Below are 18,730 nucleotides of genomic sequence, written 5' to 3' on the forward strand. Positions count from 1 at the left end.
GGCGGAAACTGGGCGTTTTATGGGTGTGTGCGAAAAAACGCTACAGTTTCTGGGAAAAACGCGGGAGTGGCTGGAGAAACGGAGGAGTGTCTGGGCGAACGCTGGGTGTGTTTGTGACGTCAAACCAGGAACGACAAGCACTGAACTGATCGCACTGGCAGAGTAAGTCTCGAGCTACTCAGAAACTGCACAGAGAAGTCTTTTCGCAATATTGCGAATCTTTCGTTCGCAATTTTGATAAGCTAAGATTCACTCCCAGTAGGCGGCGGCTTAGCGTGTGCAAAGCTGCTAAAAGCAGCTTGCGAGCGAACAACTCGGAATGACCCCCAATGTTATTTTTAATGTGAATTTTTGCTACTAATACGTGTTCTGAAGACTGATCCAATGAAAACAGTCTTCAAAGCACCGGTCACTCCGCACAAGACTCCGACAGACTCTCAAAGTGACTTCTAGAGTAAGTTACCCGTAAAGTGCCGCTATAATAAGTTTGCCAACTTTATACTGTGAGGATTTTCGTTCCCCCACGACCAGCCTTCAGATGCCGGGTCTCCGTTGCCAGCCTAATTCTCCTGAAATTCCTGCTCCTGCCTCAGCCCCGGAGAGGCTGACGCTCACACATACAGTATTGATTGGCTCAGAGGCCAAAAACATGTTTACTTCTATATTTAATTTCTGTGAGGTCCCAAAGTTCTCTGTGTGTTTTATTTTCCTGAGGTTGCTGGAAGCTGTGTTGGCCTCTTATCTCTACCGTAATGAGCGGACTGTGCGCTCTTCAGCAGACGGGCACAAGCAGTGTGGGGGCTCAAAAAGCTGGAACATCTAATTCTTTTCCTTTGCGCTACAGTGTTGTTTATAGGAGATAACAGCGCAGTCCCAGGGCGCCACTCTCAGCCGTTGTGTGGAGACGGCCGTTAGGCCCATATAATATATTGCTGTAATCTCTGCTTATGAAATGTCTGACATCAGGTACCTCAAGCCCTAATTCTCTTTTCTCGCTGCTGTGTTTCTTATCTTCCTCTCTTTGCAGCCTCTTATCAAGCTGGAACGGAGCGTCTCCTTCATGTTCAGTGCGGAGGGTATGACTAGCATTACCGTCCAGGTGGCCGCAGGAAACTCTATCCTCCAGGATACCAAGACCATCGCCGTCTATGGTGAGCCCCCTCTGGCCTTTACTTACCTCCTTTACATCACAAGGGAAACTTTTTGGGAAAATGTTTCCACTGGAGATGAGTGAAACCACCCGCTCATATTGGTTTGGTTTTCGTTTCCGAAAATCGCTGCTGTGCGTTGGTTCGACGGAAGCTGCCTGAGGGAATCTCCTATCTGCCCTGTATGGCTTTAAAGACCAACGGTGGGCTCTGTGTTCTGTGAGGTGTAGGGTAACATCACTCCCACTCCGATGGCGGAACAACCTCAGGGCTAGACCCAGCAATGCAGGCACCGTATCCTGGGGCCTCCACACTGCTCTTCTGAGCAAAGGTCTTGTTTGGCACATGCACAGCAAATCTTGAAATGGGGATCATTTTGAAAGTGATAAATTGCATAGGATAAAGTACCAGACAATTAGCTCCTAACTGCCATGTCACAGGCTGTGTTTGAAAAATGACAGGAGCTGATTGGTTGATTATTTATCACCGTGCAATTTATCACTCTCCAAGGCTTGATAAATCTGGGCCATAGCATGATATAAACTTAACATAATTACCTACCAGTAGTGAGTAATACCTCAGAGGATAATGGCTGGGGCTCACACACTTTGTTATATGCTGTATTCCGCATTTACATTTATGGCTGGTAAATAATGATCCGTAGTGTGAAGTCCCGTAGAGGAAGAGGAGGAGGAAGAGGTGGAGCAGATGTAAAGTATTATTTATGTGGGCTGTGCTGTGAATGACACTGTATTCACAGAGGTGGGGCTGCAGCGCAGTCTAAAGTCCAAAGAGTGGAGCCACACCAACTACCAGTGTGCCAGTTTGAGGTGACAGTTGGTGGCAGCTTGTGCGACTCCCCTCTTTGAACTTTGGATTGCGCTACAGCCCCCAACTCAGGAGCCGCCATTGATGGATACCCTGATTACTGGCGCTGGTGTTTCATGTACTTCACTGTGCGACTCAGGTGCTAATCTGGGGAACTAAGGCAAAAAGAGAAAGTACTATACGAGCGACCTGTGTCGTGTATCATTATGGTTAATCATCTGCGATTTTATGTCAATGCTTGTGTAACAAACGTACTAATCCCATGTCCCCGGTGCACTGTGCGCAGCTTTGTACGGGGCTACAAGGCAAACAAGTGGTAAAAATAAATAATCACGCCAACTTTGTCACACCATATGGTGCAACACCTGAGGTGAATGAGGACAGATCTGTAGCACTTTTCCACATGTGGTTCTCTATGCTCCATAACGTACAGTTTCTGCCTAGTATCCATCTCTGTGCCAGCATCTGCATATTATCACTTTACCGGCCTCATTAATGATCTGCAGAGCGTTCTCTACTCACACTACCCTATGACTGATCATATGTTCAGTTAGCAGAATGGTGATGATCCCAGACGCTTTTACTATGTCCCACAGTGTCCCCCCACGCCGGTGATGTAGCTATGTGTGACAGGGCCTACTTAACGTATATAGGGCCTAGGGCCCTGCAATACCAGGGGCCTTCAAGCAGGGGTGGGCAGGACCAGGGATCTTCTTGGAGAATGCTGCCCACCCTCTCTGATTATGAATTTACACACAACTGGAGTGACCATGCAGCATTTTCTACTTTCCTCCCAGCCTACAGTCTGACAGTGAATGGCTGTCACCCAGCTGATTGGTGGATGGCGGGAGCTATCCACCAATTAGAGTGCAGCATTTTCTACCATACTCCCAGCCTGCAGCCTAACAGTGAATGGCTGTCACCCTGCTGATTGGTGGATGGCGGGAGCTATCCACCAATTAGAGTGCAGCATTTTCTACCATACTCCCAGCCTGCAGCCTAACAGTGAATGGCTGTCACCATGCTGATTAGTGGGTGGCGGGAGGTATCCACCAATTAGAGTGCAGCATTATTTACCTTCCTCCCAGCCTGCAGCCTGACAGTGAATGGCTGTCACCATGCTGATTGGTGGATGGCGGGATCGCATTGGTCAGTAAACTAATCTGCAAGAGGATGTGCTGTTGTCTTGCTAGAACCTGAGATGCAATAAAAGCTCTTTAAGGACCCCTCCTTTCTTCTATGTCCTTAATGTCCTGTTTGCCCCCTTTAGCAGGTAAGTCATGGGTACAGCTGTAAGGGGTCTATGTGGAGAGAGATAAAGTGGACAGAGATAAAGTAGACAGAGATAAAATACCAGCCTACCCACACCTCACTGTCATTTTTCAAACACAGGCTGTAACATGGCAGTTAGGGGCTGGTTGGTTGGTACTTTATCTCCATACACTTTATCTCTCTCCGTACATTCTGATTACAGAGCAGTTCCAGTCTCTACGATTGTCCTTCTCTCCAAACATGGATGACTACAACCCCGATATTCCGGAGTGGAGAAGAGACATCAGCCGTGTGATTAAGAGAGCGCTCATGTATGTAAGTGATACATTTCATTTGACAATTTTCCTGTGTGCCTCCAAGTGCCTCATGTACTGTACTATTAATATCTATGACTGCGTCTGAGTCCTGGGCTTATTATCAGACTGTAGTAAGTATTGCTGCTGATGATTAGTGTAAATGCAAATGGGTCCGAAACTCAGATGTGAATTGTGATTGGAAAAAAAAAATGCAGATCATTTTGCTTGCAAATTGCAAATGTATCTCATTTTGTTCCTGCGGCACCAAAATTGGTCTCTTCTGCAAAGTGCCACAATAATGTTTCAACAATGTAGCTAGCAGCACTATCTGCCTGCCCAGTGCCTGTGTAGTGAGAGCTGACACTTTCTACACACTTGGTAAAGATCAGCCACAATCTCCAGCTGGGGATCTGGTCTCTAGGTCCACAGTAACTAGGTCGACAATGTTTAGGTCAACCACTATTGGTCAACAGTAACTAGGTCGACATATTGTCAATAAAAATAATTTTTTAAAACTTTTTCATACTTAACGATCCACGCGGACTACGATTGGGAACAGTAGATGCGCCGAACGCAGCGGTAGCGGAGCGAGGCACCATGCCCGCAGCATGGCGAGCGAAGTGAGCCATGCAAGGGGACGCGGTACACTAATTGGGGTTCCTGGTCATGTTACGGGAAAAAATTACACCAAAAACAGTTCAGAAATCCATGTCGACATTTTCATGCGGCGACCTTTCGTGTGTCGACCATTATTACGTGTCGACCATTAGTCCATGTCGACCATGTAAATGTCGCCCAATAGAGGTCGACCTAATGACCGTCGACCTTAACATTGTCGACCATTCATACCAGAACCGATGTACTTACCGGATACAGGACAAAACAGAAAGGTGAAAATATAATAAATGTTACAGGGAATAAAGAAAGGGGAAGTAACTGTACTGAGGGATTGTGTAATAGGGCCACCAGGCATTAGGGTTCCAAGGTATAGATAGTCAATAGGTTGATCCCATATCATTAACATGCATTTGGTCGACAGGGTCAACAGGTAAAAGGTAGACAGTGCTTAAGGTCGACAGATACAAAAGGTTGACCTATGGCCAGTGCCATCTTCAGATGCCATTAGCTGCTGGGCCCAAGCTCTGGAATGCTTCACATTGGCAAAATCCGACAGTTCAGCAGCCCCCCTCACACACCTGAGAGGGCTGCTTCTGCTGTAGGTGATGGAGGGACGGCAGCTCATACCGCTTCGGCCCCTCCTTGTTACATCCTGCAGAGCGTTAGATTTTGCGTAGACCCCCACCACAGCATCACCTTCATTAATATGTCCCTTTGTGACTGTGGGGGTCATTCCGAGTTGATCCCACGCTGCAGTTTTTTGCAGCGCAGAGATCAGGTCTCTACTGTGCATGCGTATGCACCGCAATGTGCAGGCGCGTCGTACGGGTACAAAACGGCTCATTGCTGAGCAATGGATTTAACGAAGAATCCGTTCGCACAGCCGATCGCAAGGAGATTGACAGGAAGAAGGCGTTTGTGGGTGGCAACTGACCGTTTTCTGGGAGTGTTTGGAAAAATGCAGGCGTGTCCAAGCGTTTGCAGGGCTGGTGCCTGACGTCAATTCCGGGACCAAAAAGACTGAAGTGATCGCAAGGGCTGAGTAAGTCCAGAGCTACTCAGAAGCTACACAAAATGTTTTTGCAGAGCTCGGCTGCAAAGGCGTTCGCACACTTGCAAAGCGTAAATACACTCCCTTGTGGGCGGCTGCAAAAAGTAGCAAGCGAGCGATCAACTCGGAATGACCCCCTGTATGCGGGCCCTTTAATTCGGCTTTGCCTGCAAAGTGCGGTGCTGCTGGCTGGGACTACACCTTGTACTGTTACCTGTGAGTCTCTTCCCTGACAATCCTGATTTTCCAAAGAGAGAACTTTTGTGCGGAAAGGAAAGTGGTGGCATGGGACGTTACTATTTTCAGAGTCATGTACTTCCAATTGAGAGAATAAGTGACATGTTCCACACAGTCGTCCGTGTCCATCTGTTTACCCCTTACAGAGCGGATTTGTAACTCGCTAAAGACAATGTTTTTTTTGTTTTTTTATAAACCAAACATTTTTGAAAGCAGCGTTATACATTATTGAGGCACTTCTGGGAAATCTGCTGTGGAGGGAAAAACATTCATTTTCTAGTATGATTTTTGTTATTGCAATTACTAAACAGCTATGGAGTCCAGCGCCTCAGCAGAGCCTGCAGCAACGGCCCCTGTTCTGCAGCCATGCCCACAGGCGCCCTGGATGCTCAGCCAAGCTAACGCTGGCAATTAATCAACCAGTGTGCGCCGGGCTCTGCAGAATGCTCCCTGGCTCCTATTCCCACAGAGGCTCCTCCGGGGACCAGGTGCGGCGCGGCCAGTTAGTGCCAGCTGTGCTTCAACCTGAATCCCGTCCGCTAATTAAAATAGTCGCAGTGTAAACCTGCAGTCAACAAACCGCAAACAATGGGGACACTGCTCGTTCCCCGCTTACAGCCGTATAGAGACGCTTCTGTGCCTCGTTATCTCTTTGGCTGACAACTCAATCTGTTCAAACACTTTACTAAAGACTCTTGAATTGTTAAATTAAACTTTCCAAACATTAGATTGTGAGCTCTTGTGAACAAGAATCACTATTAATATTGGGGGTCATTCCGAGTTGATCGTAGCTGTGCTAAATTTAGCACAGCTACGATCATTCACACTGACATGCGGGGGGGACGCCCAGCAAAGGGGTAGTCCGCCCCGCATGTCAGTCCTGAAACCGCAGCGAGCGATTGGGTCGGAATAAAGGTTCTGCTGCTCCTCACCAAGTGCATGTATGGTAATATGCACACATAACAGGATATGAAGTACATGGCATTATGATACAAAACCAAAGTGTACAAGTTAGACAATTCCACATGTCGGCATTTCAAGTGCCGGTATTCTGACTATTTCGGCATTTTGAACATGACGGCATAACGAATTTCGGTATTTTGACCATGACGGTATTTTGACTGTCGGTCAATGGCTACCTGAACAGATGGCTCCGTGTAAGTAACGCGCTGTCTAACCTATGGTGATCCCTACAGGAACTGACAGTCGCTGTCTTCAGGGATTGCAGGAACCACTGAAAACAACACATTTCTCATTATTCCCACAGACTTCACGCAAAAAAAAAGTGAAGTATAGGGAAAAGGTTTAATAATTGTGTTTGTATTTACAGAAAAACATGTGTCAGCACAGTCGACGCAATACACAGTGAGGACTTTGGGGCCCATTTATCAACAAGTTTGAGCTATTTAAAACTCTTTGCGTATGGTGAGCGGTGCTCCAGCCAATCAGCTTCTGTCATGTGTTTGAAAAATGACAGTTGGAAGCTGATTGGCTGGAGAACCATTTATCATACGCAACGAGATTCAGATAGCTAAACCTCGATAAATGGGCCCCTTTATTTACTCTACATTTTTTCATCTATGAAAGACAGCATTGCGCCTGCGTTCTGGCGATGCACATGTGCCAAAACGTGCACGCACAGATAGAGTGTCCTGCACTCGCCTTTGGCAGGCGCAAAAAGACTTACAGTATATAATGGCAATCGGTGATGGCGTTGCGTGTGTCAGGAAAAGAGAGCACTTGTTATAGTCCATCCTGGCAGTTGTCACATACTGTTAATGATATGGGATCAGACTTAGGGGGACATTTACTAAGCAGTGATAAGAGCAGGGAAGTGGCCCCATCAACCAATCAGCAGCTCTGTATACTTCTATAGTATGCAAATTCTAGATGTTACTTCAGTGCTGATTGGTTGATGGGGCCACTTCTCCACTGACTCACTTCTCCGCTCTTATCACTGCTTAGTAAATTTCCAACTTAGGCCTGATATAAGTAAAGCACATTTCTTATAGGAATACAGCGTTATCGCGTCATCAGCGGCTCTCATGCATAACCCTACTATATATCTCTAGTGGAGGAGAAGGGATCATTGCGGTGCCTGTGTCATTGCTCTAGAACACAATGTATCTCTGGGTCGGGCACTGCTGGTTACATTGGGTGCAGCTTGTGCCTTATGAGTCAGTGTAACTTGAAGATATACTCTTACCAGGGCCAGAACTAACCCTTCTGGCGCCCCGGGCGAAAAAATAGGGGCGTGGCTTCATGAGGGGGCGTGGTCAGTTATGCACCCAGTAGTATTTTCCCCAGTAGAGTTGTTGTGCCCCCTAGTTTGTGCCCCCAGTAGAGTTGTGCCCCCTAGTTTGTGCCACTTACAAAAAAAAAAAAAATTAATACTCACCATCCCCGTTCCTGATTCCCGACCGCTGCTGCCCTCCGTCTCCGGCTGCCGACGCCGTTCCTATGATCTATGGGAGAGACATCATGACGTCTCTCCCATAGCACCGCATAGACACTAGAGGTCAATCATGACCTCTAGTGTCATTGTGCCGCTCCCACAATGCAGTGCAGTGCGCGATGACTTCATCGCGCAGTGCACAGTCAGCACCGCACAGCACTGGGGGGCCCCACCAGTAGCGGAACTTGCCACGGCTGCGGCGTCCTCCAGAAGGCGGCGCCTCAGGCAAAAATACTGTGTGCCCGTAGCAAGATCCGCTACTGACTCTTACAGTAAGTCACGTCACTGCTAAGGCTACAGTAAACCCTTCCTGCACTGACCACCAGCATGAAGAGGTATCAGGGACATTTCTTCTGTAGAGAATCTTCAATATCATGTCCCCAAATTACATACGGGGAGGGGGGGGGGGGTACAGTCTTTGGAATGACAGCTGCTGATTGGGTGCTTTATGCAGCTACTCTAATTTATCTCCTCTCCCCCCCTCCTCATATCTTTCTAATATATGCACACACTAATATATAACATGTCTATCTATCTATACAGGCTACCGGAGTGAGCAGCAGGCAGATTCTAGTTGACGTCTTACCGGGACTACCCACATCAGCTGAGCTCTTTATCCTGCCGTATCAGGAGGGCACAGGGGAGAGTAAGAAGAAGACAGAAGACCTGACACAGGTAAACATGGAGCTAGGAATATAAAGTGCACCACCTGTTGCCTGTAGGCCCGGGCTGCTGGGCAGTACAGATGACAAGAGCAAGGGTAGAGTAACTCACTGAAGCCAGCAAAGGTTGCGGGTGGTGTGGATTCAGTGACCTGTGCCCATCGCATGGCCAAGTAGAGAGCGTCAGAATCACTGATGGGGAGGAGGAAACACAGGTAGTAGAGCACTGGTGACATGGAGTGTGTAAGGTAAGAACAAGAGGGCGGAGGGCCCTGCCCATAAGAGCTTACATATGAAGATACAGGGCCCCGTACAATGTCAGATGCAGAGCCTATGATTTTCTTCTGTGCATGCATCCAGAGTCCGTACTCACAGTTGAGATTGAGGCGCACGGGGAGAGCATTGTGCGAGAAATGTTTTTAAAACATAGAGTATGTCGCGGTAACAGGGAGGTGGCGAAGTGGATGGATGGGCATGGTTTGTGTTATGGGAGTTGTGCGGGTGTGTTGCTGATAGTGGTTCGCAGATTCGATCACACGGTACACCATACTCAGATGGATAGCGTGCACCTGCATAGAGTGGGTGCAAGTTTCAACGTTGCGTCCACGCCAAGTGTAGTTCTGTATATAGGTGGTAATTCCGAGTTGGTCACTAGCTGCATTCGTTCGCTGTGCAGTGATGAGGGGAAAAAAAAGGCACTTCTGCGCATGCGTATGCGGCGCAATGCGTACGCGCGGCGTACTATTACAACGAACGGTGTAGTTTCACACAAGGTCTAGCGAAGCGTTTCAGTTGCACTGCTGACCGCAGAGTGATTGACATGAAGTGGGCGTTTCTGGGTGTCAACTGACCGTTTTCAGGGAGTGTTCGAATAAACGCAGTCGTGCCAGGGAAAACGCAGGTGTGGCTGGGCGAACGCAGGGCGTGTTTGTGATGTCAATACAGGAACTGAACAGTCTGAAGTGACCGCAAGCGCTGAGTAGGTATTGAGCTACTCTAAAACCACAAAAAAACATTGCCGCCGCTCTGCGATCCTTTCGTTCGCACTTCTGCTAAGCTAAAATACACTCCCAGTGGGCGGCGGCTTAGCGTTTGCACGGCTGCTAAAAACTGCTGGCGAGCGATCAACTCGGAATGACCACCATTGTACTGTATTTTGATTTGGAAACTCGTTAGCAGCTATGATAAGTACGGTAGTAGACTTGCATTTGTGAATGGCTGGAGCCCAGAGACTTATAATTATATCTTCTGATCAGTACACTATGACCTATCACCTGTATACCCACATGGCGACCATGTTGTATGATGAGATCTTATATCCATGCGGCTCCTCGTTCACTTGTGTCATTGTACACAACGGAAAATAAAAGCTCCGTTTAAATAAATAAATAAATAAATAAATGTACTCCCAGCACCTTATACATTGGACATGAATGCAATTCAGAATTCAGCGGCTACATATGTATGACTAAACGAGATCCCCTGCAGCGCCGGCTAGAATATTGCATTGCTGAGAAATCTGTTCTTGATTGAATCCCAAAGTCTCGCTGGTCATAAAGACGGGAACAGACAGAAACCGGCGCAAACCTCCAATAAAGAAATGAATGCAAAGGTGGAAAATCCTGAAGCTGCAGCGCGGCCGGCGGGTCAGATCAATTCTCCTTCATTTAGTTTATTACACAGCTTATTGGGATAAGCCCGATCTTCCGCACGCCTGCGGGGGCTCCGCTTACACCTTTATTAAATGGCGAGCCTCGGCCCTAGGTATTGATAACTAGTAATGAGCTAAATCTCATTAGGGTCAACCAATATTCTGTGTTGCCAAATCATTATCCGAAATCATTTCTTTTGTTCAAACTAATGAGGATTTAGATGGAGATTGCCCTAGTCTGACATCCGACATGTGAACACATTTTATGCCCCGACCCCATGTAGGGGGGCTGCGAGAAGTGCACGGGTCAGGGTAGACACCTTTCAATATATAATTTTTTCAATAATCGCTATACAGTACAGTGAGTGAAGCCTGTGCTTTATTGTCTCTCGTCTAACATCTCAGGAGTGGCGAAATGAATGAATTGTTTTGCTGAGATCTTGTAACGTTGTGGATCTTTGGGGGTCATTCTGACCCGATTGCTGCTGTGCGTTTTCGCTCAGCAGCGAATGGGTATGAATTGCGCATGCGTATGCACCGCAATGCGCAGGCGCGAGGTCCCCCCAGCAGACGGGGAGTGCAGGACAGCGACGGGATGGCCGATGAAAGCGATCACATCGGCGGTCGCAAGAAGATTGACAGGAAGAGGCCGTTTGTGGGTGTCAACTGACCGTTTCTAGGGAGTGTCCGGACAAACGCAGGCGTGTCCGGCTGTTTGAAGGGAGGGCTCCTGACGTCAGCTCCGGGCCGGATCATCGCACTGGAAGAGTAAGTCCTGAGCTATGCAGAGACGCGCAGCTCTCTGCACATGCATTCGCACCCCTGCACATCAACTAACCCCTCCCCCTGTAGGTGGCGACTACCTGATCGCAGCACTGCAAAAAACGCCTGCTTGCAAGTTGCAACCAGGGGGTATATTTACAAAGATTCGTGTTTTGGCCGTTTTGAAGGGTGTTTGAACTCGAATGGTATCGGGTGCATTTTACTGCAACTTTTTGAATCCTGATACGATCATTCACTAAGCTGCCGAGTTTTGCACAATCGTTTTTTCCGATGTCGATGTGATGCGTAATATCAGGCAGTGTTTTACGGGAGTGATGAGTAAAACACTGCCTGAAAAAACACAAGGAATCCCGGCCGGATCTGTGAGATCCGTGCAGGGCTTCATTGTGTACCTTAAAAAGTTGATTAAAGTCTTAAAAAATCTGGAAAAAAATTGCGTGGGGTCCCCCCTCCTAAGCACAATCAGCCTCGGGCTCTTTGAGCCGGTCCTGGTTTAAAAAATATGGAGAAAAAAATGACAGGGGTTCCCCCATATTTAATCAACCAGCACCGGGCTCTGCGCCTGGTCCTGGTTCCAAAAATATGAGGGACAAAAAGCGTAGGGGTCCCCCGTATTTCTGAAACCAGCACCGGGCTCCACTAGCTGGGGAGATAATGCAACAGCCAGGGGACACTTTGATATCGGTCCCTGCGGCCGTGCCATTAAAACCCCAACTAGTCACCCCTGGCCGGGGTACCCTGGAGGAGTGGGGACCCCTTCAATAAAGGGTCCCCCCCCCCTCCAGCCACCCAAGGGCCAGGGGTGAAGCCTGAGGCTGTCCCCCCCCATCCAAGGGCGGCGGATGGGGGGCTGATAGCCTTGTGTGAAAGTGTGAATATTGTTTTTAGTAGCAGTACTACAAGTCCCAGCAAGCCTCCCCCGCAAGCTGGTACTTGGAGAACCACAAGTACCAGCATGCGGTGGAAAACCGGGCCCGCTGGTACCTGTAGTACTACTACTAAAAAAATACCCCAATAAAAACAGGACACACACACCGTGACAGTACAACTTTACGCTTTTTGTCCCCCGTATTTTTGGAACCAGGCGCAGAGCCCGGTGCTGGTTGATTAAATATGGGGGAACCCCTGTCATTTTTTACTCCATTTTTTTCAACCAGGACCGGCTCAAAGAGCCCGAGGCTGGTTATGCTTAAGAGGGGGGACCCCACGCAATTTCCACCCCCCGTTTTTACACTAAACAGACCATTTCCCATAGATAACCATGCACAGATCTCACTGATCCGTGCATGGTTATCCAAACTCGACTGGAAAAAGCAGGTCTATTTTATTGCTGCTTTTTTTAACGAATCGAAAAAAAACAGACCCGCACTTGAGCACTCAGAAACTAACACCCAAATACAAATGAATAGTGAATACCCGTATTGTATGAAATAACAGCCGCGTTTGACCGATGGTCTATTCATTCGTATTTCTGAACATTGTCATTCAAACCATTACGAATAGTCCAAACACTGCCGAGATTTGTGCTTAGTGAATTCCCGGATTGGGACTCAAAAACTCAAATCGGGCAAACTCGATTTTTTTGTAAATATTGGCCCAGGTCTGAATTAGGCCCTCTGTCTGCTGTCGCTGCGAGCTCCTGCCATGCACACTCCCATGTATATACTGCTCCTCTGAATGTTGTGTATGTATTCACAGTGTATGACAATAAGGGGGGACTGGGCGGAATTTATTGTTTATTGGGGCCTAATTCAGAGTTGATCGCAGCAGCAAATTTGTTAGCAGTTGGGCAAATCCATGTGCAGTGCAGGTGGGGCAGATGTAACATGTGCAGAGAGAGTTAGATTTGGGTGGGGTGTGTTCAAACTGAAATCTAAATTGCCGTGTAAAAATAAAGCAGCCAGTATTTACCCTGCACAGAAACAATATAACTCACCCAAATCTAACTCTCTCTGCACATGTTATATTTGCCCCACCTACAGTGCACATGGGCCCTCATTCCGAGTTGATCGTTCGCTAGCTACTTTTAGCAGCCGTGCAAACGCATTGTCGCCGCCCACGGGGGAGTGTATTTTCGTTTTGCAAGTGTGCAATCGCATGTGCAGCCGAGCGGTACAAAAAACATTTTGTGCAAAACAAGACCAGCCCTGTAGTTACTTATCCTGTGCAATGATTCCAGCGACGGAGGTCCCGGAATTGATGTCAGACACCCGCCCTGAAAACGCCTGGACACGCCTGCGTTTTGCTACCACTCCCAGAAAACGGTCAGTTTTTACCCATAAATGCCCTCTTCCTGTCAATTTCCTTGCGATCGCCTGTGCGAATGGAATCGTCGCTATAAGCATTGCACAGCAACGATGCTGTTTGTACCCGTACGACACGCGTGTGCATTGCGGAGCATACGCATGCGCAGTTTTGCCATTTATTTATTTGAACGCTGCGCTGCAAAAATCGGCAGCGTGCGGTCAACTTGGAATGACCCCCTATGGTTTTGCCCAACTGCTAACAAATTTGCTACTGCTATCAACTCTGAATTACCCCCATTGTTCTGCAATTTTACGTTTCCTTTATGTTTCATCGGGCGCATACAGTATTATGCACATCCTGTATAAACTGCGTCTTCATGTTCAGTAAACTTGTTCTTTTAAAACTAGTTGACGAGGCCCAATGTAGTGGGGTGTTTAATGCTGTGCGCTTACTTTTGTGCGGTAATTAGGGAACTGTGAACTTCCACTGGTCTGGAAAAGGCCTCTACCTACCTATACGCAGTATCCACACATACATGTTTATTAGAGTGTTACAGATGTGTCCCCTGCAGTACCGTTAAACAGCCCTTAAAGTCGTGAGTGCGTTCACTAGCGCCTGGCATCTTTTTGTGCATTTTTCCCCTGAAAATGCATGTTGTTCATATCAAGCATTAAAATGATATGCGACATGCCTATATTCTGTGTGCGACCGCAGCTGTATCTGCATGCGAAATGCTACATTACAGTTTTTCGTATGCAGTTACTGCCACCATTGCGCACAGAATATAGGCATGCCCCATTTTAATCAGTAGATTCTGCTTAATGCAGATAAGATGTATTTTTTTGGCAAAAAAGGCGCCTGAGGTTAGCAGAGTGGCACGTGACCTGTCGTCTCACTCACACCAGGCGGCAACGCACGCTGCGTGGCGTATTGAGGCTGGATGTATGCGGACGCATCGGTATGCTCCTGTATGGGGGATGTCACTTGCTGTTACTCCCTATGCAAGAAGCAAATAAAGGATGATTACGCCCGGTAGCCGCTTCCGATTGGCTGGCTGAGTCTGAACCCCTCCCTCTTACGCTAATGTTATAGTAAAGTCGCTGCTTCAATCTATTCATATTACTGCCAAGGCCAGATTAACTATAGGGCAGATGGGATTACAGCCCCAGACCCACCATCATGACAGCACGGTGCTGAGCATTAAAATTGTATTTCTAGTTTTATTCCCTGCAAAATGCTTTCATTTTTCTACTTTTATGTATTTAGGGAGACAACAGTGTAGGGGTGTACACGCCCACGTCATTGGCCACACCCACAAGGGCACTGGTCACACACACACACACACACACACACACACACACACACATCAATGGCCACACCTACAAAGGTGCTGGCCACACCCACACATCAGTGGTCACACCCACACAGGTGCTGGCCTCACCCTCACATGACTGGTCACACCCCGAAGGTGCTGGCCACACCCACACATCACTGGCCACACCCACACAACACTGACCACACCCATGAAGGTGCTGGCCACACCCACACATCACTGGCTACACACAAAAAAGGTGCTAGTTACACACACATCATTGGCCACACCCACACATCACTGGCTACACCCGGTGGCGTCACAAGGCTGGTGCGGGGGGTGCGGCCCGCACCCGGGTGTGACACCAAATGTCAGCTCCTCTGCAGTGACAGGAGCTAGGTGCTGCAGTGAGAAAGTCTCCTACAGCAGCCAGCTCCTATCATAGAAGAGGAGCCGATAGCGCACAGAGATTGTCTCTGGGGGAAGCCCAGCATTTCCGGAGATGCTGGGCACGCCCCCAGAGTGACGATTCCGGGATTAGCTAAGCCACGCCCCCTATGTGTAAGACCAGATCAGGGGTGCGCACCGGGTGTCACCACACCTGGTGACGCCTCTGGCAACACCCACACAGCACTGGTCTTAGCTCCTCCCCTTCTCACAACAGGCCCATGTGGTGTGTAAATCGGCCCTGAGTATTACAATTATATTAGCAAACGGGGCACAGCACTAAAGTATACAGTGATTTGATGTTTTAAAGGGGAGGAGACAGATGTGTATACAGTATTGTTCAACACTGGGGGCCTGATTCAGAGATGGATCAATGTTTCACGCAACTGAGTGATTATCAGCAGACTGCGCTTGTGCTGCAGTCATATTGCGCATGCGTCAAGGCGCCGCTGCGATCCCGCTTGCATCTCGGACTCATTTCCTTTTATCTGGTAAATGATTTTTTTTTTTATTAAGTATTAATTTAGATGCAATATCATCCAACTCTACATAAATCTCTGACTCAGATACTCTAATGTTCCACCTATCATAAGTAGCGCAAAGGAGTTCCTCCCACAACGACGCCTCATTGTCGCTCTAACCCATGCGTGTCTCCATTATAACTGGTAAAGCCGCCCACCAGCTGGCACTGAAAGAAACGGCTTCTGGGTTGTGCCCTTATTTAAAAATCATCCCAAATGACTTGTAATGAAGGTGTCACATTGGACATGGGATTACTACTTACACACTCGTCGGCAAGATACACACTTATATACAGAGGTTGTCCAGTGTATAACTGGCAACTAGGCTGATATACTGTACTAGAGGGACATAAGGCACCCGTCTGACTTTAGCATATGGGGAATTAAGCCATCTAGACCAGGTCCGAGTAAATTTAGGTTCTACACTTCTAGCTACAGTAAGTATACATATTATTCATGTTCGAGAGTGGCCTAACCAGGGAGAGCTATGTTTCATTTATAGGTCCCATAGGCCATCTACGAGCATGCAGTGCAAACTTTTGCAAGAATACATGTGTTAATATTAATAACTAGGTGATTCATCGCGCCCTACGGGCGCTTTTCACACCGTCGTTAGGGGCTACGCCCCGTTAACCCCTGCAGGCCTTTAAACACACGCAGCCCGGTAGATAATAGATCCAGAAATTCAGGGCAGTATAGAGGGCATACAGAAATGGTGTCCGGTTGAGAAAAGATAGAGAGATGTCAGGGGGGAGGGAATGTACAGAAATGCTGTGCGATCGGTAAAGGATAGGGAGAGTCAGGGTGGTAGGTAGAGGATAAAGAGGGGGAAGGTGTTAGAGAGAAAATACCGTTGCGAGAATTTTTTTTTTTATGCCAGTGGGTAAATATTGCAAGGGGGAAGGGCGTGCGATTGTCAAGGGGGCGTAGCCCTTTGTAAGGGCGTGCAGAGTGGCCGCAGGGCACAATGAATAACATAGTGTAGTTTATACTGCTAGTGTCTGCATCATGAAGTACCAGATGAGTAACAGCAATGCACTGTAGATAAGACACCAAAGTGCTGTGGCCACAGGTAGCAGAGCCGCTTATACACACAATACCCGCAGGTAGCAGAGGCGCTTATACACACAGTGCCCACAGGCAGCAGAGTCGCTTATACACACAATACCCACAGGCAGCAGAGCCGCTTATACACACAATACCCACAGGCAGCAGAGTCGCTTATACACACAATACCCGCAGGTAGCAGAGGCGCTTATACACACAATGGCCACAGGTAGCAGAGCCGCTTATACACACAATACCCACAGGCAGCAGAGCCGCTTATACACACAATACCCACAGGTAGCAGAGGCGCTTATACACACAATGGCCACAGGTAGCAGAGGCGCTTATACACACAATACCCACAGGTAGCAGAGGCGCTTATATACACAGTGCCCACAGGGGGTGTAGTACTGGTGACCGGCGGTCTCCTGACCGCCGGTCACCTTACCGAAGCCGGGATCCTGGCAGCATACCGACGCCGGGAACCCGTCGGGGAGGGGCGAGTGCAGCAAGCCCCTTGCGGGCGCGCTGCGCTCGCCACACTGTGGGCTCGGTGGCGACCTGCGGTTGCCACGGGCTCTATTCCCACTCTATGGGTGTTGTGGACACCCACGAGTGGAAATAGTCCCTGTTGGTCGGCATGCCGACCATCGGGATAGTGAGCCGTCGGGCTCATGGAGGAGGTTATGTGACTGTCGGTCAGCTGACCGGCGGTCACATGAATACCACCCCCCACAGGTAGTAGAGGCGCTTATACACACAGTGACGACAGGTAGCAGAGGCGCTTATACACAAAATGGACACAGTTAGCAGAGCCGCGTATACACACAATACCCACAGGTAGCAGAGCCGCGTATACACACAATACCCACAGGTAACAGAGTTGGTTGTACACACAATGGCCACAGGTAGCAGCGCCACTTATACACAATGGCCACAGGTAGCAGTGTTGCTTATACACACAATGGCCACTGATAGCAGCGCCACTTATACACACAGTGCCCACAGGTACCAGAGTTGGTTCTACACACAATGGCCACAGGTAGTAGCTGCGTTTATACACACGGTGGTCACAGGTAGCAGCGCCACTTATACACAATGCCCACAGGTAGCAGAGCCGCTAATACACATAATGGCCACAGGTAGCAGAGCCGCTTATACACACAGTGCCCACAGGTAGCAGAGTTGGTTCTACACACAGTGGCCACAGGTAGTAGCTGCGTTTATACACACAGTGGCCACAGGTAGCAGCGCCACTTATACACAATGCCCACAGGTAGCAGTGTCGCTTAGACACAGAATGGCCACAGCATTAGTGTTTCTTATTAATCCAATGTCCATTGTAGCATCTATACTCACAGAAGTTCAGTGTGTGTGGGGGGGGTTTGGAAAGGGGGTGGGTTCAGTGAGGTGCCTATCCGTGCCGCTGATCACCCCGATTCAGGGAATCCCTTGTAGTGGCTACAGATGGTGTCCGAGATGCTACGTGTGGTGGAGGGGTGGGTGTGGGAGGGGGTCCAGAGGTATTGCGGGTGGCGGAGGGGTGGGTGCAGGGGCACGGATGGCGGAAAGGGTGCAGAGGTGCTGTGTGTGGGGGAGGGGGAGGTGTGGAGGGGGCGCAGATGGGGGAGGGGGTCTAGAGGTGCTGCGGGGAGGGGCGGGTGCGGGTGGGAAGTGTAGATGCTGTTGGTGGGGGAGGGGTGGGTGCGAGGGAATGTGGATGAAAGAGGGGGTATGGAGGTGATGTGTGTGTGGGAGGGGCGATGTAGGTGGGTGCGTTTGGAGGTGCAGGGGGGGTGAGCTTAGGTGATGGGTTTCAGAAGTGCTGTGGGTGGGGGAGGTGTGGGATGGCACGGATGGGGGATGTAGATGCTGTGGATGGGGGATGGGTGGCTGCGGGCGAGCTGTGGATGGGGGAGGGAGTCCGGAGGTGCTTCGGGTGGTGGTCCAGAGGTGTTGCAGGTGGGGGAGGGGCAGGTGTGGGAGGTCCATAGATGGGGAGGGTGTCTGTAGATAATGCGGGTGGGTAGGTGCTGTATTTGGGGGAGTGGTGGGTGCGGGGGTGTTGCGGTTGGGTAGATGATCTGGATGCGGTAGGTGATCTGGATGTGTGGTAGTCAGGGGAGGGGCGGGTGCGGGGTTGGCACGGATGGGG

The 18,730-nt window shown here is 49.0% G+C and overlaps 1 protein-coding gene across 1 annotated transcript in view; it reads left to right on the forward strand.

Annotated features, from left to right (window-relative positions):
- LOC135057441 (VPS10 domain-containing receptor SorCS1-like) overlaps positions 1–18,730 on the forward strand; it is a 675,310-nt gene that overhangs the window by 586,046 nt on the left and 70,534 nt on the right. The window contains exons 22-24 of the mRNA XM_063963334.1: positions 1,028–1,151; positions 3,451–3,563; positions 8,449–8,580. Of these exons, the coding sequence (XP_063819404.1) occupies positions 1,028–1,151; positions 3,451–3,563; positions 8,449–8,580 (369 nt within the window). The remainder of the gene's footprint in view (positions 1–1,027; positions 1,152–3,450; positions 3,564–8,448; positions 8,581–18,730) is intronic.

Source organism: Pseudophryne corroboree, chromosome 3 (assembly GCF_028390025.1).
Source record: "Pseudophryne corroboree isolate aPseCor3 chromosome 3, aPseCor3.hap2, whole genome shotgun sequence".
NCBI classification, from domain to species: Eukaryota; Metazoa; Chordata; class Amphibia; order Anura; family Myobatrachidae; genus Pseudophryne; species Pseudophryne corroboree.